Source organism: Anolis carolinensis, chromosome 5 (assembly GCF_035594765.1).
Source record: "Anolis carolinensis isolate JA03-04 chromosome 5, rAnoCar3.1.pri, whole genome shotgun sequence".
Lineage (NCBI taxonomy): Eukaryota > Metazoa > Chordata > Lepidosauria > Squamata > Dactyloidae > Anolis > Anolis carolinensis.
The window spans coordinates 175675944-175690735 of record NC_085845.1 but is presented as its reverse complement, the minus strand read 5'-3'; the positions used below and the strand labels follow the sequence as shown (position 1 = coordinate 175690735).

General features: G+C 37.2%; 1 protein-coding gene across 14 annotated transcripts in view; it reads right to left on the bottom strand.

Annotated features, from left to right (window-relative positions):
- rbfox2 (RNA binding fox-1 homolog 2) overlaps positions 1–14792 on the bottom strand; it is a 244094-nt gene that overhangs the window by 39704 nt on the left and 189598 nt on the right. For all 14 annotated transcript variants that reach the window (XM_062982988.1, XM_016993667.2, XM_062982986.1 and 11 more), the window contains one exon: positions 9995–10048. In XM_062982988.1, coding sequence (XP_062839058.1) covers positions 9995–10048 — 54 coding nt within the window. The remainder of the gene's footprint in view (positions 1–9994; positions 10049–14792) is intronic.

Here is a 14792-nt window from a genome sequence, read left to right as displayed (position 1 = left end):
ATGTTTAACTGCAATCCAGCTTTTGCACTTTCTTCTTTCACCTTGGTGATAAGGCTCCTTAGCTCCTCCTCACTTTCAGCCATCAGAGTGGTATCATCTGCATATCTAAGGTTGTTAATGTTTCTTCCAGCAATTTTAACTCCAGCCTTGGATTCGTCAAGCCCCGCACGTCGCCTGATGTGTTCTACATACAAGTTGAATAGGTAGGGTGAAAGTATACTCCTTTCCCAATATTGAACCAGTCTGGCATGTGAATTAAGTGCCACTGTATGAAAGTTTGAGCATTCTATAGTGTTTCCCTTTTTTAGTATGGGGATATACAGTGTTCCCTCACTTATCGCTGGGGTTAGGTTCCAGGACCACCCGCAATAAGTGAAAATCCACAAAGTAGGGACATTGCATTTATTTTAATATTTATACATTATTTTAGTAGTTATACACTATTTTAAGTCTTTATCAACCAATCGCGTGTTGATAAATTGCTTCCTTCTCCTCCTGTTGCCACTTGGGCTCCTTTTCTCCCCCATTGGTTTCTCCTTCCTCCCTTCCTTTGGCTGTAAATTGTAATTTTTTATTATTTATAATAGTTTTTTTTAGAGTTTATTGAAAAACCGCAAAACAGCAAATCCACGAAAAGTGAACCGCGAAGTAGTGAGGGAACACTGTATATTGATTTTTTTCAATCTGATGGCCATTCTTATGTATTCGAATATTGGTACTAAAACAAAAACCCAGATAATACTATAATACAGCTGGATTCACATATGGGGAGACATGAACAAGATTGTACTGCTGAAGATATCAGTACTTCTTTTCAAATAGTATCTTTTTGTTTTGTTATGCAGACATCCTAATGATATAAGAGAGGCAAACAGCTAGAGAAGCATCTTCATTTTTCAGCAGGGAAAAGTAATTTAAGTAGGTCATGATTTTAAAGTGCTCTTGAAGGTGCTATAATGAGAACCTGCATGGGCTCATGACTTTCACTGTCCCAGTGGTGTTGTGTGTGCTGGATTTTCTGCTTCACAGTTGGGTTTCCTATCATAAGCTGCCCTATATTTGCAGAGTTCACTGGAAAGCATATTCAAGAGACAGGATCGAGATCACTTTTAAAATGAACTTGATAATTAAACGGAGTCGTTGGATTCTCCAGCAGAAATCCTTTGTACCAAAAGCTGGAGCACACTTTTCATAAAAGGGCTTATCCAGACAAGCAAGACCAACAGCTTTCCGCTACCGCTTTGGGGCTTTTGGGGCATAGTGTTCAGAGAGTAATTTCCCCCATTCTTCTTCCCTCTAGGAACTCTTAAGTTCCTGACAGGTCTACAATCATTTTTAACAGTGTGCAGCTGGTGGCAACTGTAGCCTTTTCTGATGGCCCTTTTCCCTGGAGGCTACTTCTCGGGTAGAAAAGGAAAGCTACCTTCTGCTCCACTGCTTCCACAGCCAGATTCTGTTCTACTGGAGTGAGCAGATGGAAGAGCTGGCTTCTGGGAAAATTGCTTTTGGTACTGCACCAGAAAAATAGCTTCTATCAGTGATGCAGTAACTGATGGGGAGGAGGACATTTGATCTCCCTGTATGTGTTATACTAATGAACACCTACCAGCTATTTTATGGAGAATGAATGTCCTGTGCTAGGAAATGAGCAACACAGTTCCCAGAATCACCCCTGTACCCAAGAGCAACTGCAGGACCATGCTGACAACTACATGAATTTGTACTCATATTTCTCTTACAAGTTGTCCTGAATCCCCGTTTTCTGAAATAGGCAGGGTATAACTAAATTAATGGATAGATGGATGGATACTTTTTTGATATATTCTATTTTAAAATGTATTTATTTTTCTGGGTTGTGAGAAATTCAAAGAGGAATGCTTGCCTCTCATTGCATGTAATCAAGTTTTAAGAAATAAACATTTCTTAAATTGATCTGAATGCAGCTGGTGGTAGCCAAAAGTGGGGAGAAGTGGCAAAGAGGCTGGAGTTAGGATTAGGATTAGAAGGATTGCAGAATATGACATGAAGATTCAGGAAGACTGTTAAACAACCTGAAATAGCTACTACAGCTGCCACAGCTGACATTTTGTGAGTAGAAAACCCTGGGGGTATCTTTAGTGATCACTTAACACAGCTAGCCAAACTGCATAGCCAGACAACAAACTCCCACAAAAGTGTGACAAAGAAAGCCCTTAATGTGCATCAAGGTGCTGTGGTTTGTGTAATCACTACCCAGGCCTCAAATTGGTCACAGGATTTCCTATGTAATCCTCTGCACAGAAAAACCACTCTCTTCAATACCGATCTGAGATTGGATTAAATCAGAGGTCCCCAAACTAAGGCCCGGGGGCCGGATGCGGCCCATCGAAGCCATTTATCCGGCCCCCACGGCACAAGGGCAGAAGGGGGTTGGGCTAAATGACCCAAGGGGTCTCTTCTTCTCTTACAACCCTTATTATTATTATTATTTTATTATGACACAGCAAACAAGATAGATATGCTGGATTTCATATCACAAAATCACAAGTCGAACACTTCCCAAGTGTCTAGGACTGTGTGATGTATTTTCGGATGATGCGCGCAGATCCCAGCAGGGTGGCCTTTTGCAGTTGGCAGATCGTAATTTTGTCAATGTCTATTGTTTCCAAATGCCGGCTGAGATCTTTTGGCATGGCACCCAATGTGCCCATCACCACTGGGACCACCTGCACTGGTTTCTGCCAGAGTCTTTATTATTATTATTATTATTATTATTATTATTATTATTATTATTATTATTATTATTATTATTAACATTGAGGCTGGGTGGCCATCTGTCAGGGATGCTTTGCTTGTGCTTTTTGTGCACAAAGGCAGAAAGGGGTTGGACTAAATGGCCCAAGGGGGTCATCTTCCAACCCTCTTTATTATTATTATTATTATTATTATTATTATTATTATTATTATTATTATTATTATTATTAACATTGAGGCTGGGTGACCATCTGTCAGAGGTGCTTTGCTTGTGCTTTCGGTGCACAAAGGCAGAAGGGGATTGGACTCAACGGCCCAAAGGGTCTTTCCAACTCTCTTTTTTATTACTGTTGTTGTTTTTATTATTATTAGTAATTATTATTATTGCTCGGTGGCCAACTATAGTCTGGCCCTCCAATGGTCCGAAGGATCGTGAACTGGCCCCCTGTTTAAAAAGTTTGGGGACCCCTGGATTAAATGGTCAGTGTAGATGTGCCCCATGTTTGAGCTGGGAAAGAAAGCTGTGCGCACTTACATACAATGTAAATAGTAGCTGCCACCAGAATCTCTCACTGAGAATGCATGACAGAACAACAGTGACGAGAGGAAAAAGAAAAACCAGACCAGGTAATTCCCACATATTAAGAAATCATAGATTTATAAGTCTGCCCACCAAAACTGAAATCACAAGAAAAGTGAAGGCTGTGAAAAAAACAATCATCCCAGGAGGCATTTTTAAAGAAGCTTTCCAATAGTTTCCACAAGGTTCAAAATGTTGTTTACTTATGCAAGGTTTACTTAACTTGATTGTTTTACTTCATATGTTAATACTGATAAAATAATTTATTGAAATATACTGAACTGCCTTTCTTCTTTGTGGCATCAGAATCGATCCTTATTTTTCCTATGTTACTTCTGTTTTCTGGTAAAGATGAAATGTTCAAGAATACCTCTTCCAGCTAAGGTATACCTTTATTTGCATTCCTTTAGAGCAAAGCCATCCTTTGGATTCTCCTTAAACATACCCTTATTATACTGATGAAATAACACAATTATGTAGTTCAAGTGGATTATATACTGGATGAAAATTGTACAAGCAGATCAGCAGCCTTGGACTCAGAAGCCCATGAAATATTTATAAACATTCTGTTTTCAATTAGAATCAGTGCTGATTTTGAGGCTAATTTTTATAGTTAGCCTTTTCATCCCTTTAAGTTGAAGATATTATCCAGACTGAGTAACTGATGACTGAACTAAATGTTCATAAACATATCCCTCTTGTAACCTGGAACAATCTGCAGTCCAGGAGCACCCCATTTTCTTTAAGGAGCTGTTCAAGGACCTTGAAGATACCGAGTAACCATCATCCTTTTAGTCTGGCCTCAGATTTTGCAATAAATAACAAGCAACAGGATGAGCAGTGTAAAAATAATAATTGTACAGAGTTTTTAAAAATGTTTCCATCTCTGAAGAATGAGAAAGAAAATTTACCATGTAACCGTAAAGGGAGAAATCAAAAGCAGAAGATTCTCCTGGGTGTGGCCAGAACACAAAAATTAAGAAAAATAATAAAAACAAAACAAAAAACAAAATAAATAAAATCCAAAGGAAACTAAACCGAGCCCCTTGAAATCCATGCATTGTTAACCCTTGTTGTTTTTTTTTTTTCTTTCATTATGTTTAGAGTATTCACCTCAGAAGCAGAATCTTTATTTTATTGTGCTGGAATAGATTTTCCATAATTTCAATTGTTGATCTATTTGGATACACACATAGACTAATCCAATAGCCAGAAGCCTGGAGAAATGGTCAAAAAGAAAAATAGGAAAAAGAATTCCAGGCATTTGATCTACTTGCTTTCAAATTGTATAAATTTATATATAGGTCATCCTTCACAATCCATCTGAGATGAATGACTGCAATCAGGGAAAAAAAACCATCTTTCTCTGTTTAAAATAAGAATCCTGTTTCTAAAACCTGCAGGGAAAAGGCTGTAGAATTTCCATATCTCAGTATATTCCTCTGATTGAATTTGAACGTGGAATGGTAAAGCCATTTAATGAGAATGGCAAAAGCCACTGGAAAAATTCTGTATACAGACTGGAGTTTAAGTAATGTGATCTAGGAATGACATAGAGTCAAATTAAAGTACTGTTGGTATTTTAATTAAATTTAGAAAAAATGTGAACATTGTATGACTGGTATCTGGAAACAAGGAAGTCAGGAACAGAACTAGACTCCATCTATTGTAGCTGTTTTACTGATCAAGGTAAAATGGCACTTGAGTATTATAAACAGAGAAGATTCTTCTACTCAATCACCCAAAGAAAGTCTCATGAGCAGTGGAGTGCAAGGCCACTTGTTTGTTTAGTACAACCATTACTCTCATAATTAAAAAGCAGAGGACATATCTGTTACATTTTCAATTTTCAAAAATACTAAGTTGTCAACATGAAACTTTTTTGGCTCAAGGGCTTCATTTTCCCATGCCTTACCTTGCGGGGCCTACACACCACCAGTTGGTAGGGTCATTAATATGCACATACCCATCACAAATTTATTTTATTTATTTATTTACAGCATTTATATTCCGCCCTTCTCACCCCGAAGGGGACTCAGGGCGGATCACATTACACATACAGGCAAACATTCAATGCCTTTTAACACAGAACAAAGACAAGACAAATATAGGCTCTGAGCGGGCCTCGAACTCATGACCTCCTGGTCAGAGTGATTCATAGCAGTTAATTGCAGCTGGCTTGCTCTCCCGCCTGCGCCACAGCCCGGGCCTATGTGTGAAATGCACACATAGGCATATTAATATCTATTCATTCACATGTATACACACATACTGCTACTTTCAAAATGCCTGCCTGCATGAGTTGTTCATGAAGAAAAGGTAAGTTGACTTCTGTACTGAGTGCTGAGAAAGTGGTCTCTCCTTTTCACTGTCCATCAGGGAAAGTATGGTTGCTTACTTTTAATCGTGGTTCTCCAAGTGGTCATCTATGAAATGAGCATCAATCACTACCATATGTGTGCATTTCACCGAGGGCCACGAAGAAGAAACACAATGTACAGTTCACACAAAAACAGGATAATCTCTTCTCTCATCGACACTTCTGTGGTGAAAATCTGCAGTCATAGTAATCTCTTTAATTTTTAGGGAGAAAACTAAAATCTAACTGCCTGTGATCCTCCTTCCCTTGCTAGCCCAACTGTAAACAACTTGAGGAACAGATTTATCAAATGAAGGAGGAAAGGATAATAGGCAGGACTTGGAAGAAGAAACTGAGCATCAAATGTGGAGGCCCAGTAGGTCATATCTAACCTGCAGGCCACTAATTCTTCGCCATGCTCATACACCATATTAATAATGACTGAAGTAAATTTATTTGAGGAAGTCTCATTTGATATGCATAATGTGACTTGCCAAGGCAACATAGAACAACCAATATGGCACAGCCATGGAAAATGGTTTAGCCATAAGCATACATAAACTGCTATTGCTCATCCATCTCTGGGCTTATAGCATACACTAAACAATCTAAACGTCTAAGAACTGTTGGCCAGCTGGAATTCAATTAGATTTCATATATGTTTGTGAATTCAGAATTTTGGTTTGGTCTAAAATGCGCATAGAAAAGCTCTCTCACAATCCATGTGTCCATCCTCACACAGATCAGAAAAGCAAAATACAGAATTCTCAGATTGCTCTCTGAAGTGATGTAAGCACTGCTATTTGCTAGTCCTCCATGTACTCAGTAATGCTGCATTGGAAATTATCTTCTAAAGTCAGAAAGACACCATGCAGCTCTTCTCCAATTTATGACTTTAGGAGAGCATTCCCAATGCAACACATATCTCTTAGCTATTTTGGGGAGCAGAATATCAATGTACCCTCTCCCATTTAAATATAGAGGGATATATAGTTTGCTCAATTCAATAACTGTTTCTTTTATTTATGTTCATTTTGATAATGTTTCTGTACCCCAGTCTAACGCCATGGAGGTTAATCAATGGTATCAAATTTGTTTCCATGGAAAATAAAATATATAATATCTGGGATAAAGTAAATAATTTCCCAAGCAAATTCTAAGAAGCCAGCAGTAATCCCCTTTAGCTAAGCTTTCCAGCAGCTGTATTATCAATGAATGACTAACAAGCCCAATGAAAATTACTTGAAAACAAGGAGGCTTATTTGGAGAGATAAAAATTAGTCTTATTATTTCATTGTCTAGAAACTGTCATTTTTTCTCAGTTTCTTTCAATACTCTACAAATCTTGCACCTTGCACCTTGACTGGGCAAATTATATAATTGTGCTCTTTGAAGTATCAGTATATAGACATTTGTTATTAACTGTTGCCAAGTGGACTTCAATTTATGGCAACCCTATGAACAACAGACCTCCAAATCACTCTATCACAAACAGCCCTGTAATTATAAGTATCAGCTCCTGGACAATAAAATCCCAGTCAGAAACAGAATTTCACAAAATCTAATGTGAACATGCTCACACATAAATATACACAAATAATCCATTCTCGCTTTGATTAGGAAAAGAAAAGCTATCATTTCATCTCAGATGGACCAAAGGGAAAATGTTGAATTCTTTAACATTTCCAAAAATTTGAAATGCAGAGTACCTTTGACAAAATTACGAAGGGATAAAGATCTGCTGATCATGGAGGAGTTTCCCAAATGCTGGGTAGGGGCACACCCAGGGCAGTATGCATTTGAACATTTTCATTAATGTAACATTCATTTATCCAACACATATTCAAGAATATACCCTTTTAAAACCCAGGGATGGAAGGGATATTTTGAGAATACAGCACAAGGCAGGTAGCAGGAGCGTCTGCTTTCCAATTCCCAAGAGAGAGAAGAAGGTTCCATATCATTAGGTTAGAATAGAAACCAAAGGGTAGGAGAAAGGCATTCAAGTTGTGGCATACTTTTTTGGCAGAAAAGGGGGGGGATGACAAATGAGGATCCCTAGAAAGCCTTGGCTTGAATCACCATCCAGATTCTACACTACTAGGTTTTTGTTTTAAAGATGGAGATATTCTATATAACCCAACTCAATATTTAGTTATCTAATTAACAAATATTCTTCAGGGTTTTCAAAGTCTCAATTATCCTATTCACTATATTTAAAACAGCAAGCCTTAGTTCTGAAGACATTGATAATAAGACTGCTGCAAATATGGCAGGACAGTGATAGAAATTCTACTACTAAATACAGAAGAACCTGTTCAATGTTTTTCAGGGCTAAATACTGAATGAAAAAGTGTATAAATACTTGTAAGGTAATTAGTAGCTGACTTGTTTTAACTGAAAACCAGAAGGTTTGGATTTACTGAGGCACATAATTATATTCCATTAAATTTCTGTGAGTTCCCAAAAATTCTGAATGTTAAGGACAGAGAACGTAACTGAATGTGCACTAAAATGAGAAAAAGCACACGTGAAGGCACCAATTCTGTGAGTTCCCAAAAATTCTGAATGTTAAGGACAGAGAACGTAACTGAATGTGCACTAAAATGAGAAAAAGCACACGTGAAGGCACCAATGCACATAACATTAAGAAAAGGATTCATGTGAAGAAAGGTGTAATTACATTATTGCTACCAACAAATCTGTTATTTTTGCATTCTTTTCACAAAATTAGCAACAATAACTTGTTTTTCTTAGGCTGACAATAACTAAAGCAAGTATAATCACACACATTTGATTTATATGAATATCAAAGCTTTGCAGAAGATGAAAAATATTTTAAGATTAATTCATAGCTTGTACTCTGTAAAAGGTTGCAAATTATGGTTGTTTAATTTGTGGACAGTTGCATAACTGAAAGGACAGATATGTAGGTCTCTGTGTAGTCTGCTACTCTTCTAAAAAAGCCTCCTCGTGTCCTGCTGACTGCCTTCAAGTGGCCATTTTCAGTAGCCTCTGGCTAAGGAAGAGCAGTAGAAGCACATTGTTTCTTTCATCCTAAGACCATCATAACATGTGCAAGACATGTAGGAATAAAGGCCTGAATAAAGGCCTGCAGTTTGCCACTCTCCACAAATTCACCACATGTTGTGTTGCAACCCCCCCCCCCCCAAAAAAAAATCCTCAAAAACCACCACCCACCAAAACCTCTGAAAACTTCAATAAGCTAAGAGATCCATTTGCTTGTCAAACTTAAAGGGGGAAAAAACTCTCAGAATTTATTGGAGGAATGAAGCTGGCAGAATACTGTAATTAATGTGTTAAATATCATCCCTTTTCTGGTTTTCAGATAATACATAGAAATAAATTTCAACATGTTAATTAATAAATTCATGGATGAACTTAAACCTAAACATAAAAATCCATGTAGAGCTATATTATACAGGTTCATGAACTTCAGTATCAGAAAAAACTGAATTTAAAAATTTAATACTATTTACATCATGGAACAGTTGTGTGCAATTCAGTGGGGGACGGGACAGATGTTCATTTTTAATTAAAAGTGGAAAACTTAGCATTGATTAAGTCAAGCATAGTATAGACATGCACTGTGCAAGCTTCCCCCACAGAGCTCTGCCAATGCACCTTGCTCCTGACCTGCAACATTCCCTGCTATTCCAGTGCTGGACCTACTGGGCAGAGAGAGAATCACATCAATTCTTCAGTGAGGGGACATTGGTTTCATAATGAGGACCAGTTAGGAGAAACATCACTTGAAATGGCTGCACCTGTCACTAGAACATTTGCAATCTGTGTCTAGGGTGTTTAATGAGAATTAACCCTTTTAAAATGCTAATTCTAATGCATCTTGAATAGCTACATTATAGCTATTCCTGAACATTAGAAATATATAATATGACAGGCCTTTTTGCAATGTGGAAAGGCTCATTAAATTGTGAAAGGTATTACCCCATATAACCATAGTTTATTTTTTAAGGGACAGAAGCCATCTTTCCCAAATACCATTCCCTTGAGAGACATCAGAAGAGATCTCCCTCCAACAGATTCAGCAGTTCTCTTTATTCTTGGAAGTTCTGAAAACTTGATATTTCAAGGGGAAAATAATGGAAGTATATAGACCAGTGACACTCAAAACTTGCAATTATACAGAACAGGAGTTTGGGGAAATCCATGATGCCCCGTTCCTGTTCTGTCTGCAGAGTGTATTCTCTAGGCAAGAAGCTGTCTTACAATTGAAGGGGTAATGTGGTTCAGGAATAGGGAGAGAAAAGAAAGAAACTGGGTATATAAAGGAAACTTACCTTGGAACCACGTTCGTTGAAGATTATCTCTACATCAAGGATTTTGCCAAATTGCTTTAAAGAAGGAAGAGAAGATTTATCCATGGTTAACTAATTCATTTCAATTGCCATATTTTCACAAGCTCACTGAATAGGAAGAACACCATTTCTAATGCATAGATGAAAATGTTCCATAATAAACTGTTGATTACTTCCCAGTTCATCTATTGAGTTTCTGCTGATTGTCCATTTTGTTTAGCTGAAGCACTTAACTATCTTACACACCCTGAGCTAACTGAAGAAGCATAGCCTATAAAAGCTACCTATTCAACTTTTCCAAACAATCTGTATTCCCTTCATCACCTGGATTTCATTGTCCTATCATTGGGTTCATTATTTTGTGGCTGAGTATACCCCAATTTTATTATAACTGTTGCAATTCCCATCAGAATTTTCATTTTCTAAAGATATTTTCTGTGCTTCTTCAAGCCTCAAGTCTCCCTTGTGCATAGCTATTGTCATTGGATATCTAAGTAAGAACTTACCTCAGTAGAAGGTATTTTATGAACATTACTTTAATATCAAATTCAACTAACAGAAGTTCAAATCAGGATATTTGAAATCAGCCCCTAAAAACACATGACAGCACAGACCAGTTTACCTAAAGAGCTCCCTCCTTCTACATAACAGATCTTCAGATAATTTCTGAGGCCTTTCTCTGGGTACCTCTGCCAAATCAGACCAGAAAGGTGGCTGTTAAAAATGAGGCTTTTCTCATTGGAAGAGATTTGATTGTGGAGTATCCTTCCCAGAAAGGCATAGCTTACACTTACATTGTGGCCATTTCTGCAATCAGGTGGTTTGTTTTTTCCAGTCTTTTCCTTCCTCATGTTTGGTACTTTTATTTTCACTAATATATTTGACTATTGTTGAATTTATATCTAGTCACTGACTTTTTTATGGCTGCATTTGTGTTTTACTTCTTAATTTTGCTGTATGACCATAGAACAGTGATTATTTGGCAGTTAAAAGAAAAAGAAAACAACTACCGTGTTTCCCCGAAAATAAGGCAGTGTCTTATATTAATTTTTGCTCCCAAAGATGTGCTAGGTCTTATTTTCAGGGGATGTCTTATTTTTCCATGAAGAAGAATTCACATTTATTGTTGAACAAAAAAATGAACATTTATTATATATACAGTAGAGTCTCACTTATCCAAGCTAAACGGGCCGGCAGAAGCTTGGATAAGCGAATATCTTGGATAATGAGGGATTAAGGAAAAGCCTATTAAACAAATTAGGTTATGATTTTTCAAATTAAGCACCAAAACATCATGTTATACAACAAATTTGACAGAAAAAGTAGTTCAATACGCAGTAATGTTATGTTGTAATTACTGTGTTTACGAATTTAGCACCAAAATATCATGATATATTGAAAACATTGACTACAAAAATGGCTTGGATAATCCAGAAGCTTGGATAAGCGAGGCTTGGATAAGTGAGACTCTACTGTACTATGCAGTAGTTGTCATCAGAAACCAGCATAACCAGACAAACTGTGAATACTATCAAGAATTTCTTGTTACTAGCAATATTTCCATATACAACACTCTATGGTATATACATTTACCGATCCTGCATGCTCTGGTGTTCTGTTCATTGGGCATGCTTCCAAACAAAAACTTTGCTAGGTCTTACTTTCAGGGGAGGCCTTATATTTAGCAATTCAGCAAAACCTCTACTAGGTCTTATTTTCTGGGGATGTCTTATTTTAGGGGAAACAGGGTACTTGCCACAAAACCCTTTGATCTATTAGCATACTGAAAACTGCTAAAGAAAATTATGCAACGGTAGCCTTCCCCAGTAATCAGAAATCTTCACACAACTCCCAATATAAATTTTTGTTTAGTAGTGCCATTTTTACACTTTTTTCTCATTAAAAATAACTTCACACACTGGTCCTTTCATCAAATCAACCTTGCCTTCTACACTCAGTTTCAAACAACTGTATGTTTAAAAAGAGGCTGTCATTACAATAAAAATATGTCTTAAGTTGATTTTCTCTGAGGATTTTGCTCCAGATATAATTTCATTCTATAGTGCAGGCCTAAACACAGTGAAAAGTACCCTCTGCCCCCCCAAAAACCTGGAATATTCAATAGGAGTTATTCCAAGGTAAATGTTTACAGAAACACAGCCTAAATCTCATCTTTCCAGAAGACACTGTGATGCTTCTTTAAGCATACACATTTTGAAACTAACTCCATCAAAAAGTATGAGTCACATCCACCCCTAAAAAATTAAATAAGAAGAGGTCACAGTTGTCTGCTTTTGCAGCTACATAACCTCCACCCCTGCACTTCCATCTTAATGTATCTATTGCAGGCTTATTGTCAATTCTTTTCAATTTTAGTGTAATCAGCATGACTTTTCCCAGAGGCACTGATCTAACTAGGCCAGCAGTATTTGTTGCGCAGACCAAGCTGAATTAGACCCTGTGGACATATGCTAAGAAATCAGTAGTCAGAAATTATAATCCTTGACACAAAGGGAAACCCTGTAATTTAGTAGCAGCATCACAAGTTATGTTATAAAACAGTGGTCTAAACCTTTATTTTGGCAGCTATTAAACACAGAGAGACTTTGGAAAAAATGCTTATTTGGATTGGCTATTCTGGGTGGAGGATTCTGGGGAATTGTATTATATAAAATTTACTTAGAATCATAGAATCATAGAATTGGAAGAGACCTCACGGGCCATCCAGTCCAACCCCCTGCAAGAAGCAGGAAAATCTCATTCAAAGCACCCCCGACAGATGGCCATCCAGCCTCTGCTTAAAAGCCTCCAAAGAAGGAGCCTCCACCACAGTCCGGGGTAGAGAGTTCCACTGCCGAACAGCTCTCACAGCTCTTCATCATGGCCATAATTACTTGGCCATGATGAAGCTTGCCAAAATCAGTTTCCTGTTGCTCTGGGAGCTGGGACCCAAATGTAGAAAAAGGCTATTCAGCTAATATTTGAAAATAGCAAAATCTCAGGTCTCTATTTCTTACTACAGAAATTCTGTAGAATATATAAAATCAGCACTTTTGATTATTCTCCTTTTCAGTTCCAATTTGAACCACATTATGAAGTTTAGAGGAACATTCCTTATTCATTTGAGGCCGATAGTTTTGTTCTCTGTGGAGCATTGCATACTAGAAAACAAGGAATAACTCAATAATATTAAGTACCACTGCAGACATAACAGAAAATCATGACTGGATATACCAATATGTGTCAGTTCTTAAACAGACCATAATTACAGCTATCTTAAAGTCAAATTATTCAACACACTTCCAAAATACATGGTTAAAAAATTATAATGGGTGGGATTCCAACATGTTTCCTTAGATACCAGGTTGCATTTCCATTGAGCTTTCCCCAAGCTACATTTAGTACACATCTTGTAACAAGCATCTGGGACTGTAATTTTTATACTTATGAATGATGATGTTTATGTCTCAGGGTGAACTGAATTAGATCAGAACATTTTAAACGGACAAAAATGATAGTTTTAAATAACTGTCCGAAATCTAATTGCTAAGGGCTTTTTTTTAAAATGCATTGCTTACACAAGAGAATATGCTAATTAGTTAATATAATGATTACTGGTACATTATATCATTATATATATAAACCTTGTACTATGTAGCAGCATAATTCAAAAACCATCATCAAGTAACCCAAATACCTTTGTGCTATAGAATCTGTATCTGCTTCAAGACAGGGTACACACTTTTGAAATAAAATTATCTGTTTAACTTTCTCTGTTTGCACACTTAAGAGCAATTGCTTACACATTTATTCTTTAAAACATATTTTTCCCCTTCCACCCCTGCCCCTCTAATTCACTCTCTTCAAGTTTCCTAACTTTGAGATCTTTTTGCACTGAACTGTCTGATAGATAGCACACTATTCTCTACTGATCCTGTCCACACTCCTCTTCTCACTACAGTATACACCTTTTCATATGCAAATCGATATTCTCTGCTAGTTTCTCCACACTATATTGCAACTTCTGGAATACATCTGCTGAATGCATTAACATATTTACGGCTTCATAAAACCTGCATTACGTCACAATTTTCTATGCATATCACAGCCATGTTTTGTTCTGAAAGCTAATACAGATATTTCCTACTTACTGGCTTTGCTTCCCAGGAAAGAATTACCAAGACTTCTACCTGAAATATGGATATTCAACGTATTTTCTCTGTGATCATTTACAAGAGAAAATTCAGCACACAAGAAAAAGGATAAAATGTCCAAGAGTTTGATTGTACCATCTATATTAGAGACCTGGGCAGAACACTACATCATTTATCAAGTGACATATTAGGTCATAGGTTTTAGGATCTTGGGGGGCATCAAGGATACTACTCTATGTTATCTGAAAACTATCAGGTTGGATAACTTCTCAGCCTGTACTAACTACTAATTACTCATACACTCAGCTTCAGGAGGTTCAATATACTATGCCATTCTCTCACATCTAATGGAACTGATCACACTATTAAAACATTGTCTGTTCTCTTTTCTTCTAACTTGTATAATAAAATAAGTAGCCATGTTATGCTCCAGGCCAGAGCCATCCTCCAGATTGGTGTTCTATCCTTCAAGATCTTCTTCACTCCTTCACATTAAAAGATTATCTCCTAGGCCATTTTCATGCTATCTTCACAGGTTCTCTGTGGTCATGTTATTTTTAGAAATCCACTCCAAGCAAAGCCCTAAAGTCTTTCACTGATGACATTGAAACAATGAAGGCTGCACT